Source organism: Pongo pygmaeus, chromosome 13 (genome assembly GCF_028885625.2).
Source record: "Pongo pygmaeus isolate AG05252 chromosome 13, NHGRI_mPonPyg2-v2.0_pri, whole genome shotgun sequence".
NCBI classification, from domain to species: domain Eukaryota; kingdom Metazoa; phylum Chordata; class Mammalia; order Primates; family Hominidae; genus Pongo; species Pongo pygmaeus.
In genome coordinates, this window is record NC_072386.2 from 17,108,848 (window position 1) to 17,125,915 (window position 17,068).

Genomic DNA, 17,068 nt, shown 5'->3' on the forward strand with positions numbered 1-17,068 from the left:
TTCTTTGTGCGGATCCATGTTTCTATCTGCACAAAGATATTATTCTTTATTTTCCTTCTTCCTGAAAGGCTTTTACACTGTTCTCATAGTCCAGGTTTGCTGGTAATAAATTACTTTTAACTTCTGTATGTCTGAAAAATATCTTTATTTCATCCTTTCTTGAAAGACAGTTTTGCTGGGTGTAGAAGCATAGGAGAGACAGGTTTCTGCTTTTGGTTGGAAGATGTTTCACTGGAAACATGAAAGATGTTGCTCCACTGCCCTTCCCCTTGCCAGAAGTATGGTATCATCCTTGTTTCTGTGCTCTGTGTAAGACTTGTCTTTTTCTCTTTACCACTCTGATCTATTTGCTTATGATGTGTTGTGATGTGGTTTTCTTAACAGTACCCCCACTTGGGGTTGTTGAGCTTCCTGGGTCTGTGAGTTTATACTTTGCATCAAATGTGGAAAATGCTTACCTATTAATTTTTAAAAATATTTTTTTCTATCCATCCACTCTCTTTTCTCCTTTGAGAACTCCAATTACACACAGATTAGGCAACTGAAGTTGTCCCACAGATCACTGATACTCTGTTTATTCTTTGTTTTTTTTCTCTGTTTCATTTTGGATGCTTTCTATTGCTATTTAATATTTTCTTCTGAAAACTCTCATCTGCCATTAATTATATCCATTGTATTTTTTAATCTCATACATTAACATTTTCATCTCTGGAAGTTTAATTTAAGCCTTTTTATATCATCCATGTCACATCCTAACCTTTGAACATATGGAATATAGTCATATTTGTTTTAATATTTTTCATTAGTAATTCTAACATCTGTGTATGTGCTGGGTCATTTTAGATTAATTGATTTTTATCCTCATTATAGGTCCTATTTTTCTGCCTCTTCATATACCTGGTAATTTTTTATTGTATAACAGATATTGTGATTTTACCTCGTTGGGTGTTGGATTTTTTGTTTTGTTTTGTTTTGAGACGGAGTCTCGCTCTGTTGCCCAGGCTGGAGTGCAGTGGCGCGATCTCGGCTCACTGCAAGCTCCGCCTCTCTGCAAGCTCCGCCTCCCTGCAAGCTCCGCCTCCCTGCAAGCTCCGCCTCCCTGCAAGCTCCGCCTCCCGAGTTCACGCCATTCTCCTGCCTCAGCCTCCCGAGTAGCTGGGACTACAGGCGCCCGCCACCACGTCCGGCTAATTTTAGAGGAGGGGTTTCACCTTGTTAGCAGGATGGTCTCAATCTCCTGACCTCATGATCCACTCGCCTCGGCCTCCCAAAGTGCTGGGATTACAGGCATAAGCCACTGTGCCCAAGCCTGGTGGTGGATATTTTTACATTACTGGAAATAGATGTGAACTTTGTTCAGAGATGCCAGTTAGTTATTGGAAACTGTTTGATACTTTTTTCCAAATCTTTTAAGATCTGTTTAGTGGGGCCGCCATGGTAATACATGGTCTAGGACTTGCCAGGACTGAGGCAAGACCCCTATGAATATTCTACCTAATGCCCTATTAATTATGGGGATTTATGGTATAGCCTATGGCAACCACCTCTATTCATGGTTGTGTGTGAACATGCACTCTCAGTGAGAGTGATATCGTCCCCAAAACGACAGAAAATAGTTGTTTTGGGGTTATGGGAGAAGTGAAGAAAAAAAAATTCTTTTTGTATAAAGTCCGGATATGCCTATAGTACTAAAGAGATATGTAGTGTATGTGTGATATTAAAATTTCAGGCCGGGCGCGGTGGCTCACGCCTGTAATCCCAGCACTTTGGGAGGCTGAGGTGGGCAGATCATGAGGTCAGGAGATCGGGAACATCCTGGTTAACATGGTGAAACCCCGTCTCTCCTAAAAAATACAAAAAAATTAGCCAGGCGTGGTGGCGGGCGCCTGTAGTCCCAGAAACTTGGGAGGCTGAGGCAGGAGAATGGCGTGAACCCGGAGGCGGAGCTTGCAGTGAGCCAAGATGGCGCCACTGCCCATCAGCCTGGGCAGCAGAGCCAGACTGTCTCAAAAAAAAAAAAAGAAAAATTAAAAAAAATTAAAAATAATTCAGAGAGGTGACTAGAAAAGATGTTTAAAAAGATTCCTTAAGGAGGTCAATAATAATTTTTTAAAGGTTGATAAATGCTGTTGTAATTCTTCTTTTCCTTGCCTCAGGTAGTTTCATGCACTTTGTTACACACTGAAGGGCAACCCTTTCCAGATTTGCAAAGTTTTTCTCCAATTGCAGCTCTTTCCTCGCTGGTACTCTATCCTGCAATCTCTAGCCACCTTCGTGTACCTGAACTCTTGGCAACAGCTACTCCATTCGGAGACTTGGTAGGCTTCCTTAAGCTATCTCCATTGTCACACTGCTGTCTCAAATTCTCTCAAGTTGTAAGCTGGGATACTCACAGCACACATCTTACGTGTTTCCTATCTTTCAGGGATTACATTCCGTGCCTGATGTCCAGTGTACTGAAAACCATTGTTTCGTATATTTTGTCTGGTTTGAGGTTGTTTCATGCAGGAGGGTTAGAAGGTAAATATGCTCCCTATTACTCCATCTTAGCCAGAAGTAAAATAAGAAAAAAAATATATATATATCTAAGTATAAACACACATACACATATATATATATGTATGTATGTATATAACATATATGAATCATATCCTAAAGATTTGGAACAAGAAGAAAATTTAGCTACCAATTATGTTTACTCGCTGCAGATTAAGATGAACATTGTAGATTGGAGCATATTATGGGAGCAGGGCAACCTGTAGAATTGGTCAGGAACTAGAAATGTCAGGACCTGCATTCTAACCCATTTTTGTCAGTAATTATCTGTGTAACATTTTATCAAAGCAGTGAAGGCCTTTGTGAAATTTGCAAAAATGGGGATAACTATATGTTTTACCTCATTGGCTTGCTTAAGGAGTTAAAATGTGATATGAGTCATACAAAGTGCTCATGTAGTCACAGAGGTTCTATTTTAAGGGCTTTCTTAAATTTTTAGGTACCATCACAAGCTAGCTAAGTTAAAAATTTTCATATCGCAAAATCTAAAAGTTCATCTTATTATTTTAGACATTTTTATTCACAGAGCAAATGCAACAATGTGAACCTCACATTTTAAAATATATAATGGCACAATAAAATTCAAAAATATAATTTTAGGTCATAATCAACCTATAGGCAATAAACTATTTTATCATTTTGTAAAAAAAAAATACCACAGGAAGTAGTGCTTCAGTACATTTTCCCGACGATATGATTAATCCATAATAAATTCTGCTACTACTCCTAGTAATGACAACTTTATGTAACCTTCTTAAAACATTATTCACATTTACACTCAAGTATACCAACTTAAACCATTAGTGGCTGTTCTGACAGCGCATCAGCAATGAGCTTAGCCTGAGCTACATCCATTAGGAGTGATGTGAAGGAAGAGAAAAGCGTTGGACTCTATGATATTTAATGTCTTTACCAATAGAAAAGCTCTATAATTCTCAGAATTCAATTTTTTAATTAAAAAATTGGTTCTCTCTTTACACTTAATTGCCAAAACAGTGTTTACAAATACTTTTATCTTGCCCCAAATTGGCCAATGAGGTAGTAGGTTAAACAGCCAATTCATCATGTTTTGATTTAAAATGTGTCCATATCATTCTTCCCCAACTTCATGTATATTTTAATAATCCATTTCTGTCACTTATATTATGGATTCAAGAATAAACTAAGCAAATGGATCATTTGTTTGCCTTCCAGTTATACATGAAGAAATAAATGTTTTATTGAAGAAAAAAGCCATCAAAATCAATTTTCCATCTGCACTCTTTTATTTGTTGCAATACTGTTTATAACAGCTAAGATTTGGAAACACCCTAAGTGTTCATCAACAGATGAATGAAGAAAATGTGGTTCACATACAAAATGGAGTACTCTTCGGCCGTAAAAGAGAATGAGATCCTGTCACTTGCAACAGCATGGATGGAACTGGAGGTCATTATGTTAAGTGAAATAGGCCAGGCATAGAAAGACAAACATTGCATGTTCTCATTTATTTGTGGGATCTAAAAATCAAAACAATGGAACTCATGGATATACAGAGTAGAAGGATGGTTAGTAAAGGCTGAAAAAAGTAGTAGACAGCTGAGATAATGGTGGGGCAGAGGTGGGGATAGGTTAATGGGTACAAAAAAATAGAATGAGTAAGACTTACTATATGATAGCACAATAGGGTGACTATCGTCAATAAAAACTTAACTGCATATTTAAAAATAAAGAGTGTAATTAGGTTGTTTGTAACACAAAGGATAAATGTTGAGGGGATGGATACCCCATTCTCCATGATGTGCTTATTTCACAGTGCATGCCTGTATGAAAACATCTCATGTACTCCATAAATATATACACCTAGTGTGTACACAAAAATTAAAAAATAAAAAAGATTTCCCACCAAATATTCTTTCAGAGAAGATGTGAACAAAGATACAGAATTGTTGGTCAGTCTAGGCAAATAGAGTATCAAACAGCCTAGTATGATTTTCTCCTCTGCTAAATAATACCGGGAAGGCAGGAAGGTGGGCTTCTCTATGGATTGAAGTTAAAAGAGAGAAGTGTCAGGAGTTCAGTCCAAGCCTGGCAACTTACTAGTACTGTCTACTTGAAGAGATTAACTCTTACAACCTTATCTTTGTCTCATCTATAAAACTGAGGGAGCAGGTTAAAAAAATCTTATATGTTAATACATGACTTATTCTACTCCATGTCTCTATTACAATGAAAGATCATACACAGGCTGGATGAAAATATGTTAAATTTACTGTGACTTTTCACAGTAATAGAAACAGAATAATAGAGGCATGGGGTAGAATATACCAGGTATCAGTACTAACTACTATCAAAGTATGTTAAGTTTATGCCGTAATAATGACTTTTAGGAAACAATGAAGATTTACAGTGATTTCCTAAGGTGAATTTGGACAAAAATATTGAGATAATACCACTCACCAGTGTCACTATTTTACAGAGATAAGCCTTCAATGTCACATTAACCACTCTAATTTTAATATTAGAATTTTGAAGTTTTTAAGCATCAGAATCTTCAGCTTTCTCAAATGAATGGTAATTATATGCTATTTTCTTTTTTAATTTGAAGACAAAATTTGGGAAATAATTATGCTTTTACTTTTATATTACAAAAGGGTGTTACTTGCAACTAGCATCTATATATCTAAATAACGTTTAGTGACTTAGTTCTCTGCAAAAATAAAAAGTACTCAATTTAGATTTTAGTAAGTTGACTGTTAGATGGTTGCTCTCTGGCAGAAGTTTAAATACATACATTCATAGATATTTTTACATCTAGCAATCAGTAAATATCTCTTTTTCTTGCACTTTGCGTTTAATAATTTAAAAGGAAAAATTTAACAGATGATAAATATCAAACCAAAAAAGGTCAACAAATCTTAATAATCTCAAAATATACAAGAAGGGTAAAGTAATGCATAAACCAATACAGAATACATGTGTCTGCACATTTTTGCATAAATTTTAAAAAGCATATAATTTTGCAATTTTAATTTTATAGAGCTTTCCCTAAAATATTTTTTATTTTATTTAAAAATGAGTTTACTTTCAAATAAGAAGATTAAGTCTAAAAATCAGTAAAAAGATTGATGGTGATGATGTATCAATGCAATTTGATGCATCTGTTTTGCTGTCTTGCAAAAAGTGCGGTGACCAATGGGCTGTCTGTACTCTCAATACAGATGTAGTATTCTGAGAAGAGATCATTTGTTAAGAGCGGATTTCAGACAGAGAGCGTACTCATTCTTTCAAAAATAACACATATGAGAAGATGGAAATTCATTATGTAACAGTAACGCTGAATCAATATATTTTCAACTTGCCCTGATGTGGAAGAAATATACCATCTCATTAGTCCTTGGTAGGCAGTTGGTATCTGGAATATGAAGAGTGTAGCATCATTGCTTTTATATAATTGGTTTATTGAATCCAAATGGTGGTTCCATGCATTATCAAATAACCACTGCTTCAATATTAGTCCCTGGAACTGTCTCCATAAAGTTAATTCCAATCCTTTGCTGTCTTAGTGTGTATGTAAACCTTAATGAGACATGTTTCAATTAATAGCACATATTCAATTTTGGGTAATCTACGGGAATTTGGCCCCATGGTCATAAACCTGTGATCAGACTGGCAGATTTAAAAAACATCATATAAATGCTAACTTTTCTTGGAGTGAACAGCCTTCAGTTTACATTCCAAAAGTGATTAGATGAGAGGATAATACACAATGATATTTATGCCTAGAGCAGTTCAAAATTTAGAAAAGGAATTAGTGATCTTCAGTTAAGCTGTTTTTTTAATAAACTGAAAAGATATTCTGTACAACATAATAGAGTCATAGGAAATCAAAAGCATATCAGTAACAACTTTTAGAAAAACAGAAATGAATGATAAAGAAAAACAGATATGACCTCTCAATATTTTGGGGAAATAAGTTTAGGATGATGTTTCATTCAGGTATTAATGATATAAATAAAGGATAACTCTGTATAAGAAGTAGTGTTTGTATCTGGTTGTAAATTTAGTTAAAAACATAATCACAATTTACAAAAACTGTAATTACAAATTACAAAGAAAAACAGGCAGACAATCTTGTATTGACATCCTCTTGGATCTTGTCACGTACCAATGTTCTGTTCCATTACAAAATTCAATACTAAAATTTCAGAGCTAACGTTCAATAGTAATTTCAACATTAAAATGTATCAAAATCATTAAAAACAGTCAATTAGAAAAAGCAATACACCAAAAATAATGGTAGTATTTCCAGGCTTCTACTGCATTGTATTAACCATCACACAGGGGAACAAAAAGGCTGTGAATTTTGGGTAGGCCACTTGGCTCTGGATTCCAGGACTATGGAAATGCCAGTGAAGGTAGTCTAAGAAGCATTTCCTGTTTTATAAATATCAGCAGAAGACCAAAAAAAGGGATCCCAGATATGTTTTCAAGTAACAAAAACATTAAAGTGCAATTTTGTCTTTTACATCTGAACAAAGGTTCTGTCATTTTTAAAAAATAAAGTAGGGCCACAGCTTTATAGTCATCTTCTCATCTAAAACCCCACAATTATTAACAGAGATCAAACTGCAGTTTTGGAAGAGAGCCTTTGGATGGGGAAACTACTGAACAGTGATGAATGGCCATACCTAATTCATCGTTTGGAAATTGCTGTGGAGGACTGTGTTTCACCGAGGGAGAAAGGGACTTCCCAGAGGCTCCGAGGCTGCAGGTCTTCAGCCAGGTGACAGCACTGCACCTGCTGTGTGCACCCTGATGGCAACAGCAGGGAAGTCCACAGTCACGGTCATAGAAACAGCCACAGCTGCCAATCAGAAGACTCGCTCTTTCTGGCTTTCATGGACTGTGTTTTGCACATCGAGCTCACTGTTTAGAGCTGTCTTAGCACTCTTCTTTTTTTGAGACTTTTGACTCATTTTCTTTGCGTAACTTTCTCTGTTGATAGATGCGTATGGCTATGGCAGTGATGCAAAGCAAAATAAATATCACCACTGCTATCACACCTAGGGAGAGAAAAGAATAAAACGTCATAATTTTTTTTTCTTTTTTCTTTTTAGACAGAGGGTCTCACTCTGTCGCCCACGCTGGAGTGCAGTGGCACGATCATAGCTAACTGTAGCCTTGATCCTCCCAAGTAGCTGAGACTATAGGCCCACTCCACCGTTCAGCTAATTTTTTTTTTTCTTTTTACAATTATTCTTTGTAGAGATGGGGTGTTGCTATGTTGCCCGGGCTGGTCTCGAACTCCTGGGCTAAAGTGATCCTCTCACCTTGGCCTCCCAAATTGTTGGGATTACAGGTGTGAGTTACCGTGCCTGGCCTCAATGTCAGAGTATAAATGGTGATTTTTGCTCCAATCAGAGGCTTTGCAGACATCATTGCTTTTTAAGTTTGGTTAAAATAAACCAACCACCTATTGTATTATAAATTGAAAACACCAAAACTCAGAAATGCTAAGGTCAAGTAATTTTATAACATTTAACATACTTCTGAGGGACTATGACTTTTGGATATGGCTGTGTTAGGCTTTTTCCCTACAGGTATATGATGATTGGGTTTCAGATAATGCTTTCAGATTTAAAAGAAGAAAGACATACATGTCTCTAAGACCGTGTACATCCTTCAGTTAACAAGTGGGACATTTTAAGTCATTTTACAAGTATAGAGTGTTTGCATCATCATAGATCATTACATGTTATTGTTAGTACAATGAAATGGGTACATTTTAATGAAATTGTTTTCAAATACTTTTATGATAATATACTTATGAAATGCAGTAGTGTAGCATATACGTAATCAATCCCTATTACCAAAAATATTGCAGGCATATTTATTAATTTTTTTTACCTGGAATGTGGATTATTTGAAAGAGCTGGGCGAAATGTTTTAAAATATCGAAACCATTAGCAGTGCCCATGATTCTCGACTCTAGCTGCACATTAAGTCAGTAAGTCAGAATAAATAAATGGAAGGCCTGGATACCAGTATCTTTATAAATTGTTTCAGGCTTTAATTCAGAGCCAGAGTGCCAAAGCATGAAGCCAAGCCACAGAACGCTGTTTACTGAAGCAATTATATTAGTGACAAATGAAAGTGAAATCTATGCTACAAGAAATAAATATGTATAAAGACAAGCTTCTGAAGGTAATCAGAATATGTCACCCCCAAATATGCCTTTTTGACAAATATTTTGAGGTAAAGGCAATTAAGAAGCAGCCAATGGAGGAAGAGCTCTCTAGATCCTCCCCTCTTTTCATCTAAAGACAAGATGTAAATTCTCTTTTACCGGAGACCATTCTTACCAGCTCAGGGATGTCAGCAGAAGAATGTACAAACACACGTACTCCACTAGTTTCTTCCCATATATTTATCTTCCCACGGTTTCTCGCCTTTGGAAGCCTAAAATTGCTTTCCATTGTCCCATCATTTCTCCACAAATGTATTGTTGAAGATGAGCCAGACTTCTAAGCCACTGCGGTTTGAGTTTCACTGAGGTTTCTCCCACATGCTGTGGGCTGCATGCCTTAGTAAACTTGCTTGTTTTTCTCTTGTTAATCAGAGGTCTGTCCCAACTACAAACTTGGGAATGATGAGGAGAAATTATATTTCCTCCCCCACGCTTTTACTGCCTACATCGTACATTTAAAGTACTTCACACAAATATTAATTTATATCTTCAGCCAGTCCCTATTAGAAAATGCAAACTGCCTTTGGGAAAGCCCAGGGGAAGCCTTCCACAGACTCCTTTTCATCCCCTGCTTCAGCCTAAGAATTTCTCAGGGGAAGGGAACACTGCTAAGATGTTTCCCTACATTTACTCAGTCAATCTTGCCAGTGGTATCTGACCACAAGCAATATAATACAATTCCAAAGATGAGAGCTGGTTCTATTATCATTTCCTTCTCACCAAAAGCTGGGCACTAACCCTGACATTGTGTAAACGTCTGTAGGACTTGGAAACCTAGTGTGAAAATGTTCGGCATGTTGAAATTGCTTTTGCATTGCAATGAAAAAAAATCTAAAAAAGGCACGATTGATTTAGGATTGGATTTGATTTAAAATTGAACACGAAAGTATACCTTTTAGATATGCATTATTGACCACATTCCCACTGGAAACTGTTGAAAAACAGTTTTTGTTCATCAGGTCATGTATTTTTAATTTACACCTTACTGATTTCTAAGAGAAAAAGAATTGAGATAGTGATGGAAATGTGAATATCCTCAACTGAAATTTAGTCAGAACTTTATTATGTCGAAATTGTTTTCTGTCATTTTGGAGAAAACAAACACAACTAGTTTACTCTTGTATGTGCTATGGAGAGTCTGCAGAATAAGAATACAATTAAGATTTCAATAACTCGGCCGGGCATGGTGGCTCATGCCTGTAATCCTAGCACTTTGGGAGGCCAAGGCAGGTGGATCATGAGGTCAGGAGATCGAGACCATTCTGTCTACCACGGTAAAACCCCGTCTCTACTAAAAATATAAAAAATTAGCCGTGTGTGGTGGTGGGCACCTGTAGTCCCAGCTACTTGGGAGGCTGAGGCAGGAGAATGGGAGGTGGAGCTTGCAGTGAGCCGAGATGGCACCACTGCACTCCAGCCTGGGTGACGAGCGAGACTCTGTCTCAAACAAACAAACAAACAAACAAAGATTTCAATAATTCACTCATTAATTAACAAGGAAAGGTGAATGCTTATTTTTTGCACCAGCTCTAAACAAATTATATTTTAGAAAAAAAGTTTTCATTGCCAAAACATACTTTTAAGCTGTGCTTAACTTCACTTTTCTTCAATTAAAAATAACCACAAAACATTCTTAGCCTATTAGATTAGTTCTTTCCAAAGTATGATTAAAAGTGAAACAGACAATGGCTACTGCTGCACAACATTGTAAATGTCCTTAATGACAGGGAATTATACACTTTAAAATAACAATACACTTTAAATAATGTGTGCATTTCGAACTTCTTAAATAATCATGCCTGTAATCCCAGCACTTTGGGAGGCCGAGGTGAGCAGATCAGGAGGTCAGGATATCGAGACCATCCTGGCTAACACAGTGAAACCCCGTCTCTACTAAAAATACAAAAAATTAGCCGGGCGTGGTGGCGGGCGCCTGTAGTTTCAGCTACTCAGGAGGCTGAGGCAGGAGAATGGCATGAACCCAGGAGGCCGCGCTTGCAGTAAGTCGAGATCGCTTCACTGCACTCCAGCCTGGGCGACACAGCGAGACTCCGTCTCAAAAAACAAACAAACAAACAAAAAACCAACTTCTTAAATAAGTGAAACATTGTCGTGGGAGTACCTAAATCATACTATTTGTGATTGAAGAAAAGTACTGTAAAGTGTATGCTCTGATAATTAGCTGAGGTTTCCATTGCTTTGAACAGAATTACTTCAGGTCCGTCCAACAGTTGTCATTACCTTGACAAATATCCCACATGTCCTAGGGAACACAGCTATTTTCAAATTAATAACTTTTCATTATTAGTTTTGTAACTGTTCTTCAAAAAAAAATTGTTTCAGCAGAATTCTTACATGCTGAGCACCCCCAGGGAAGCTGAAATCAGCAAATACTGCCTCAGAAAATCAACGAAGGCCGGCCATGGTGGCTCATGCCTGTGATCTCAGCACTTTGGGAGGCTGAGGCGGGCAGATCACTTGAGGCCAGGAGTTCGAAACCAGCATGGCCAATACGGAGAAACCCTGTCTCTACCAAAAACACAACAAATTAGCCAGGCATAGTGGCACACTCCTATAATCCTAACTATTCAGGAGGCTGAGGCAGGAGAATCGCTTGAACCCGGGAGGCAGAGGTTGCAGTGAGTGGAGATCTCACCACTGCACTCCAGCCTGGGTGACAGCGTGAGACTCTTGTCTCAAATAGAAAAAAAACAAAGAACAAAAAACAAAAAAACAACAACCAACCGCAATACATAGTACCCCTCTGACCTCACCATTGAGTGTTGATTCTTACATATGTTTCCCATCGAGCTAAGTAATGGCATCATTATCTAAAGCGATAATGACAAGCACCAGGTCATTCAGGGCCCTGTTACCTCCAATGACAGCAGAGTCTCTTCTGTCTGCATTAACCAAGGGCTCTCCCTCATCCGCTGGTCCAGAACGACCTACAACAGGGAAAGGGAGAATGATGTTTATTAGCTTGATTTAATCACGCCACAATTTACACATAGCAAACTTTTGTCAATTAAAAGTGAATTAAAATAAGAACATCACGAAAATGTATTTTAAAAAAGGAAAAAAAGGATGACAGAGACGGAGAAAAGAAGGCTTTTGAGAAATTCACAAACACTTGAGAGAAGCGCAGTTTCAGGTGCGCAGGGGTGGAGGGCCACACACCTGCGCCCCCCGCGAGTCGGGGAGCCAGTTCCCGCGCCGGGGAGCCGGACGCCGCCCCCGCTGCGCAGCGGGCCATAGGGGCCACGTGGCCGCGGACGGTGACCCGGGAGGGGCCGCTGGGGCGCAGCGCCGCCTTCAGGGGAGCAGCATGGCCGAAGCGCACCGCCGAGAGGCAGCCAGTGAAGCCACTAGTCGCCGCCCGCCTTGTGTCTGGGTCCGCGCCGGCAGCCTCTGAGGACAGAAGGGGGACACACAGTTAGGGCGCAGCGGCGGAGATGGGGGCGCAGGGACACCCCGCATCTGCAAGACAGCGACCCTCGAAAGTCCCTCCGAACCCCTCGTTCCTTCACTCCAGGAGAGGTCACCCTGAATCTTTACCTGTCTGGCAACTATTTCCATTGTCAGGGTTATGAGAGGCAGATTTTTAACAGATTTGTTCAAGTGCAGATGGCTGGCTCTCTGCAAGTGACAGAGCTTCATAGGAAAGCAGTTACATGACATAAATTTAAGAAATCCTCTGCCATTTAATTTTTAAAATAGAGCATTAAAATAAAATTTTAATGGCGCTCACAGCCAATAATCCGGAGGATTACAGAAAAACGACTCTTGGAGATGAGGACAGAGCTCTGGAAATCCTTCATACTACAGTTGCTATTTTGTATGATGGCTTTCATATTATCTTAAACTGTATCTTTTGTCATCAGATAATACCCCTCTTTATCTCATTTAAGATTTGATTATATTCCAATCTTAAATTCAATCTTATCTGAAAGTAGTGCTTCATTTCTTAAATATATCAGCTGTTGCCTGCTAGTTCTTGGCATGCCCCTTCATTTTCAATATTGTAAGAGCATTTAACTGTTATTTTTAAACCTAGTTTGACAGAATTTAGTCCATTCGTCTTTAGAGTAATAACCACTATATCTGATTTTATTCTTTTTTATCTTACACTATTTATTTCACATTATTATTTCATCTTTTTTTCTTTTATTTTGCTGGTTTAAGCAGTTTCCTTATTTCCTGCTTTCCCTTCTGTGAGTTTGAGAGCTCAACTTCCCTAGCCCTCACAATCAAAATCATTCCTTCACACTGTTATATGAAAACAAGATCCTTTTTCCAACTTTCCCCCACTCCCAACAGTGAGATGAGCGATTGCATGGTTCTTTTCCCCCACCCTCCCTCCCACGCCACCGCGGGGTTCCCCACAACAGTTCTTCCCTAAATGAGAGGCTTGAGAAACTTTTTTTCTTCTCTCACTTTTCCCTTTTTACTCTTCTTTGGTTTTACTCTAGTACATTTAGATCCTGACCAGAATGACAATTTCTCTTACATTATATTTTTCTATGATGTTTCCAGTTCAAGGATCTTTACATAATTTATTTTTTCCAAGAAGGAACTTTGACAGGATGGACAAAGATTCTCCCCATGACCAGATGTTGGTCAGGCTACTCTAAGCTCTCTGCTCAACCAGCCTGACCTTTGGTCTTTCATCATCCAGCTTAGCAAGAATCCTGCCAATTTGGTTTTAAACCATACCTCCCACCCTCAATATCTGATCACCCTCAATATCTAATCACCACCTTTCTCATCCCTCTCACCACCCCGCAGGTGATGTCTGACAACACTGGCCTGGCATCACCAGGAATCCTGGTCAGTTTAGCGAGAATTACTCTCCCATTTTTGTAGTTTTCCACTCAGACACCCGACCCCAGCCACTCTGCTCCTTGGCTGTGAATCCACACTTTTCCTTGTTGTATTTGAAGTTGAGCTCAATCTCTTTCCCCAACTGCAAAACCCCATTCCAGTAATTCCTATACCTATTGCCATAGTCCTGAATAAAGTCTGCCACACCATCTTAACAAGAGTATTTTTATCTTTTGACATGATACAAGATGGTTTTACATTAAATAATTGTAGTTTAGGGAAGAATCATATAATTTTAGGGCAGACTTTTTTTTTTTTTTTTGAGATGGAGTCTCACTCTGTCCCCAGGCTGGAGTGCAGTGGTGCGATCTCGGCTCACTGCAACCTCCGCCTCCCGGGTACAAGTGATTCTCCTGCTTCAGCCTCCCAAGTAGCTGGGACTACAGGCATGCACCACCACACCCAGCTAATGTTTTTGTGTATTTTTAGTAGAGACAGGGTTTCACCATGTTGGCCAGGGTGGTCTCGATCTCTTGACCTTGTGATCTGCCCACCTCGGCCTCCCAAAGTGTCAGGATTACAGGCGTGAGCCACCGCGCCCGGCCAGACTTCTCTTTAAAACCCTGAATAAAAACCTTGAACAACTGTTTAATTTGGAGCTGATGAAACAGAGTAGAACTTTCTTGCATCTTTAATAAATGACTTAATTAGAAAATGATCTCCATATATACTTTTTTTAAGCTGGAAAATCTGAAAGAAAGGAGTTTCTTTGCCCACTCTGAAGTATACCTGGCAATCACATCACAATCTAGGAAGAAACTCGTGATTCTGTACTCCCAGGTTTTAGCCAGCACTGCTATTTATTGTTTATCAGTTAACCAATATTCAGTAGAACTTGACTCTTACTGTGGTACATGTAGATACAGTTTCCGCTCTATTACCTTGACATGGCAACATGGTCAAAACCCTTCACTTTTGGTTCTCTTAGCTGAATAGCTCTAATCAACAATGTATGGTGACCTGTCTGCCTCCCTTTCTGGGCTTTCTCAACTTTGGGGTCCTGCACCCAGCTCCCTTCCAATTCTCTATTCTCTTCCATCAAAGCCTGCTCCTGAGTAAATTCATGTTTGCACAAATTCCTGATCATGGCTTTTGATAACACTTTCAGGGGCATGTGTATTTTGGCAGAAGAGTCAAAAGAATGAATCTCTAATACAGAATTTGAAATATTGGCACTTGAAGTTGTGGGAAAAAAATATTTGAGATAGGGTTGTCTTCCCAGCCCACTGAAGTCATGCCAAATAGACAGATGTCTATCCTTAAAAAAGGGTGCCACTTGATTGAACTAAAGGAGAAAACAACTAGATAAGTGGACAGTCTTCTACACTGTGCAGTATGGTAGACACTAGCCACATGTAACCATTGAGATTCAAATCAGGCCAGGTGTGGTGGCTCACGCCTGTAATCCCAGCACTTTGGGAGGCCGAGGCGGGCGGATCACCAGGTCAGGAGATCAAGACCTTCCTGGCTAATACGGTGAAACCCTGTCTCTACTAAAAATACAAAACAAAAACAAAAACAAAAACAAATTAGCAGGGCATGGTGGTGGGTGCCTGTAGTCCCAGCTACTTGGGAGGCTGAGGCAGGAGAATGGCGTGAACCCAGGAGGCAGAGCTTGCAGTGAGCCGAGTTCACGCCACTGTACTCCAGCCTGGATGACAGAGTGAGACTCGATCTCAAAAAAAAAAAAAAAAAAAAAAAAGAAAAGAAAAAAAACTCAAATCAATTAAAATTAAATAAAATGTAAAATATAGTCCCTCAGTTATACTAGCTACATTTCTAGTGCTTAAAAACTCATTTATCTCAAGTGTGTCTGGGGACTACCACATAGGACAGCACAGACTTTACACGTTTTCATCATCACAGAAAGTTCTATTGGACAGCATTAGTTTTGTTGACTTACACTTTCAAAGACCTCAAGACATCTGTGATGCCCACTGAATCCTGGTTAATGGACCAAGTTAGAACAGTCTTAGAATTTTCTATTGAAGAGAATCTTGAAGATAACTTAGTGCAGCCTCCTCATTTTACCAATAAAGAGGGACTAATTGATATAATCTTTGCTCTTTCTTGGGAAAAACACCCCACAGAATCTCCTATCTTCTTGACTTTTTATAGGGTTTTTGGGTGTTTTTATTCTGTAATGTTGAAAGAGGCAATCCACCATTGGCTCTGAGTGTCTCCTCATGCTTTGCTGGGTTTCCCAAGAAGTGCAAGACGCTGACAGCACTTTACTCAGGCCACTTCTCAAGGCTATAATTGAAGCAAGCAACATTGAGGGATGAGGTCATGACCCCCTCCAGGACAAAGAATATACTTGCTTAGTGCTTGTTACAAAATCGGTGGATTCCCCAAACTCAGTGTTCCTCTGCTGCAGTGCAAACCTGGCCACAGGTGCAGCCTTCATCTGCACCCATCACTGCCCCATAAGGCTTGAGGGCCAAGGGAAAACAATGCAAATCAACTGCTGCTCACGAGGCTTGCTGTGCCATGAGTAATAGGGTCCTCTGTCTCTGTACCAGGACAGCATCCACAAAACAGTTAAAAGCTGTTAACTTCCTAGCTCGTAAATCAGGTAAAATCAAATCCCAGACCCAACATAAAACATTTCTTCTAAATGAGACAAACACCATAGCATAGAAGTAATATAAAATACATAGGTTAATGAATTTTAAATGTTAAAACTGTATGTCTTATGTGACATCTACTTACAAAACTCAAAAGGAAATTTCCAGAAATATTTAATTACCAAAACTATTTGGCATTCTTACATATCCAGAGCTCTACTTGAAATATAGTCCTTCAGCGGGTTTTCTTTTCTTCAGCCTAGAATGTATACCTCCTAAGGTATATAAGCTCAGCTGTATTCATATGTAACTGTTTACAGGCTAATTTTTTTTTACTTTTTGGGAGCAGACAAAAAGGCATCTTCCATTTTTGCCCTCTGTTTTTTTGATATACATGCAATTTTTAAGATAGTATTTAAGGGGCCGGGCGTGGTGGCTCACACCTGTAATCCCAGCACTTTGGGAGGCCGAGGCGGGTGGATCACGAGGTCAGGAATTCGAGATCAGCCTGACCAACATGATGAAACCCCGTCTCTACTAAAAATACAAAAATTAGCCAGGCGTGGTGGCATGCACCTGTAATCCCAGCTACTCAGGAGGCTGAGGCAGGAGAATCGTGTGAACCTGGGAGGCGGAGGTTGCAGTGAGCCAAGACTGCGCCACTGCACTCCAGCCTGGGCGACAGAATGATACTCATAAGTGTTTAAATACACATGCACGTGTACACACACAAAGCAAAACAGAAAGAATACCAATAACACCAAAGTATCTAAAAACAAACCTTAATTTACGATGGATCACCTTTACTGAATTATAAAGTATTTTAGGTGTT

General features: G+C 39.1%; 1 protein-coding gene across 1 annotated transcript in view; it reads right to left on the reverse strand.

Annotated features, from left to right (window-relative positions):
* Positions 1-2,130: 2,130 nt before the first annotated feature.
* LOC129044583 (contactin-associated protein-like 3) overlaps positions 2,131-17,068 on the reverse strand; it is a 141,982-nt gene continuing 127,044 nt past the window's right edge. Inside the window, 4 exon segments of the mRNA XM_054502590.2 lie at positions 2,131-7,503; positions 7,505-7,601; positions 11,662-11,733; positions 11,966-12,196. Of these exon segments, the coding sequence (XP_054358565.1) occupies positions 7,410-7,503; positions 7,505-7,601; positions 11,662-11,733; positions 11,966-12,196 (494 nt within the window). The 3' untranslated portion in view covers positions 2,131-7,409.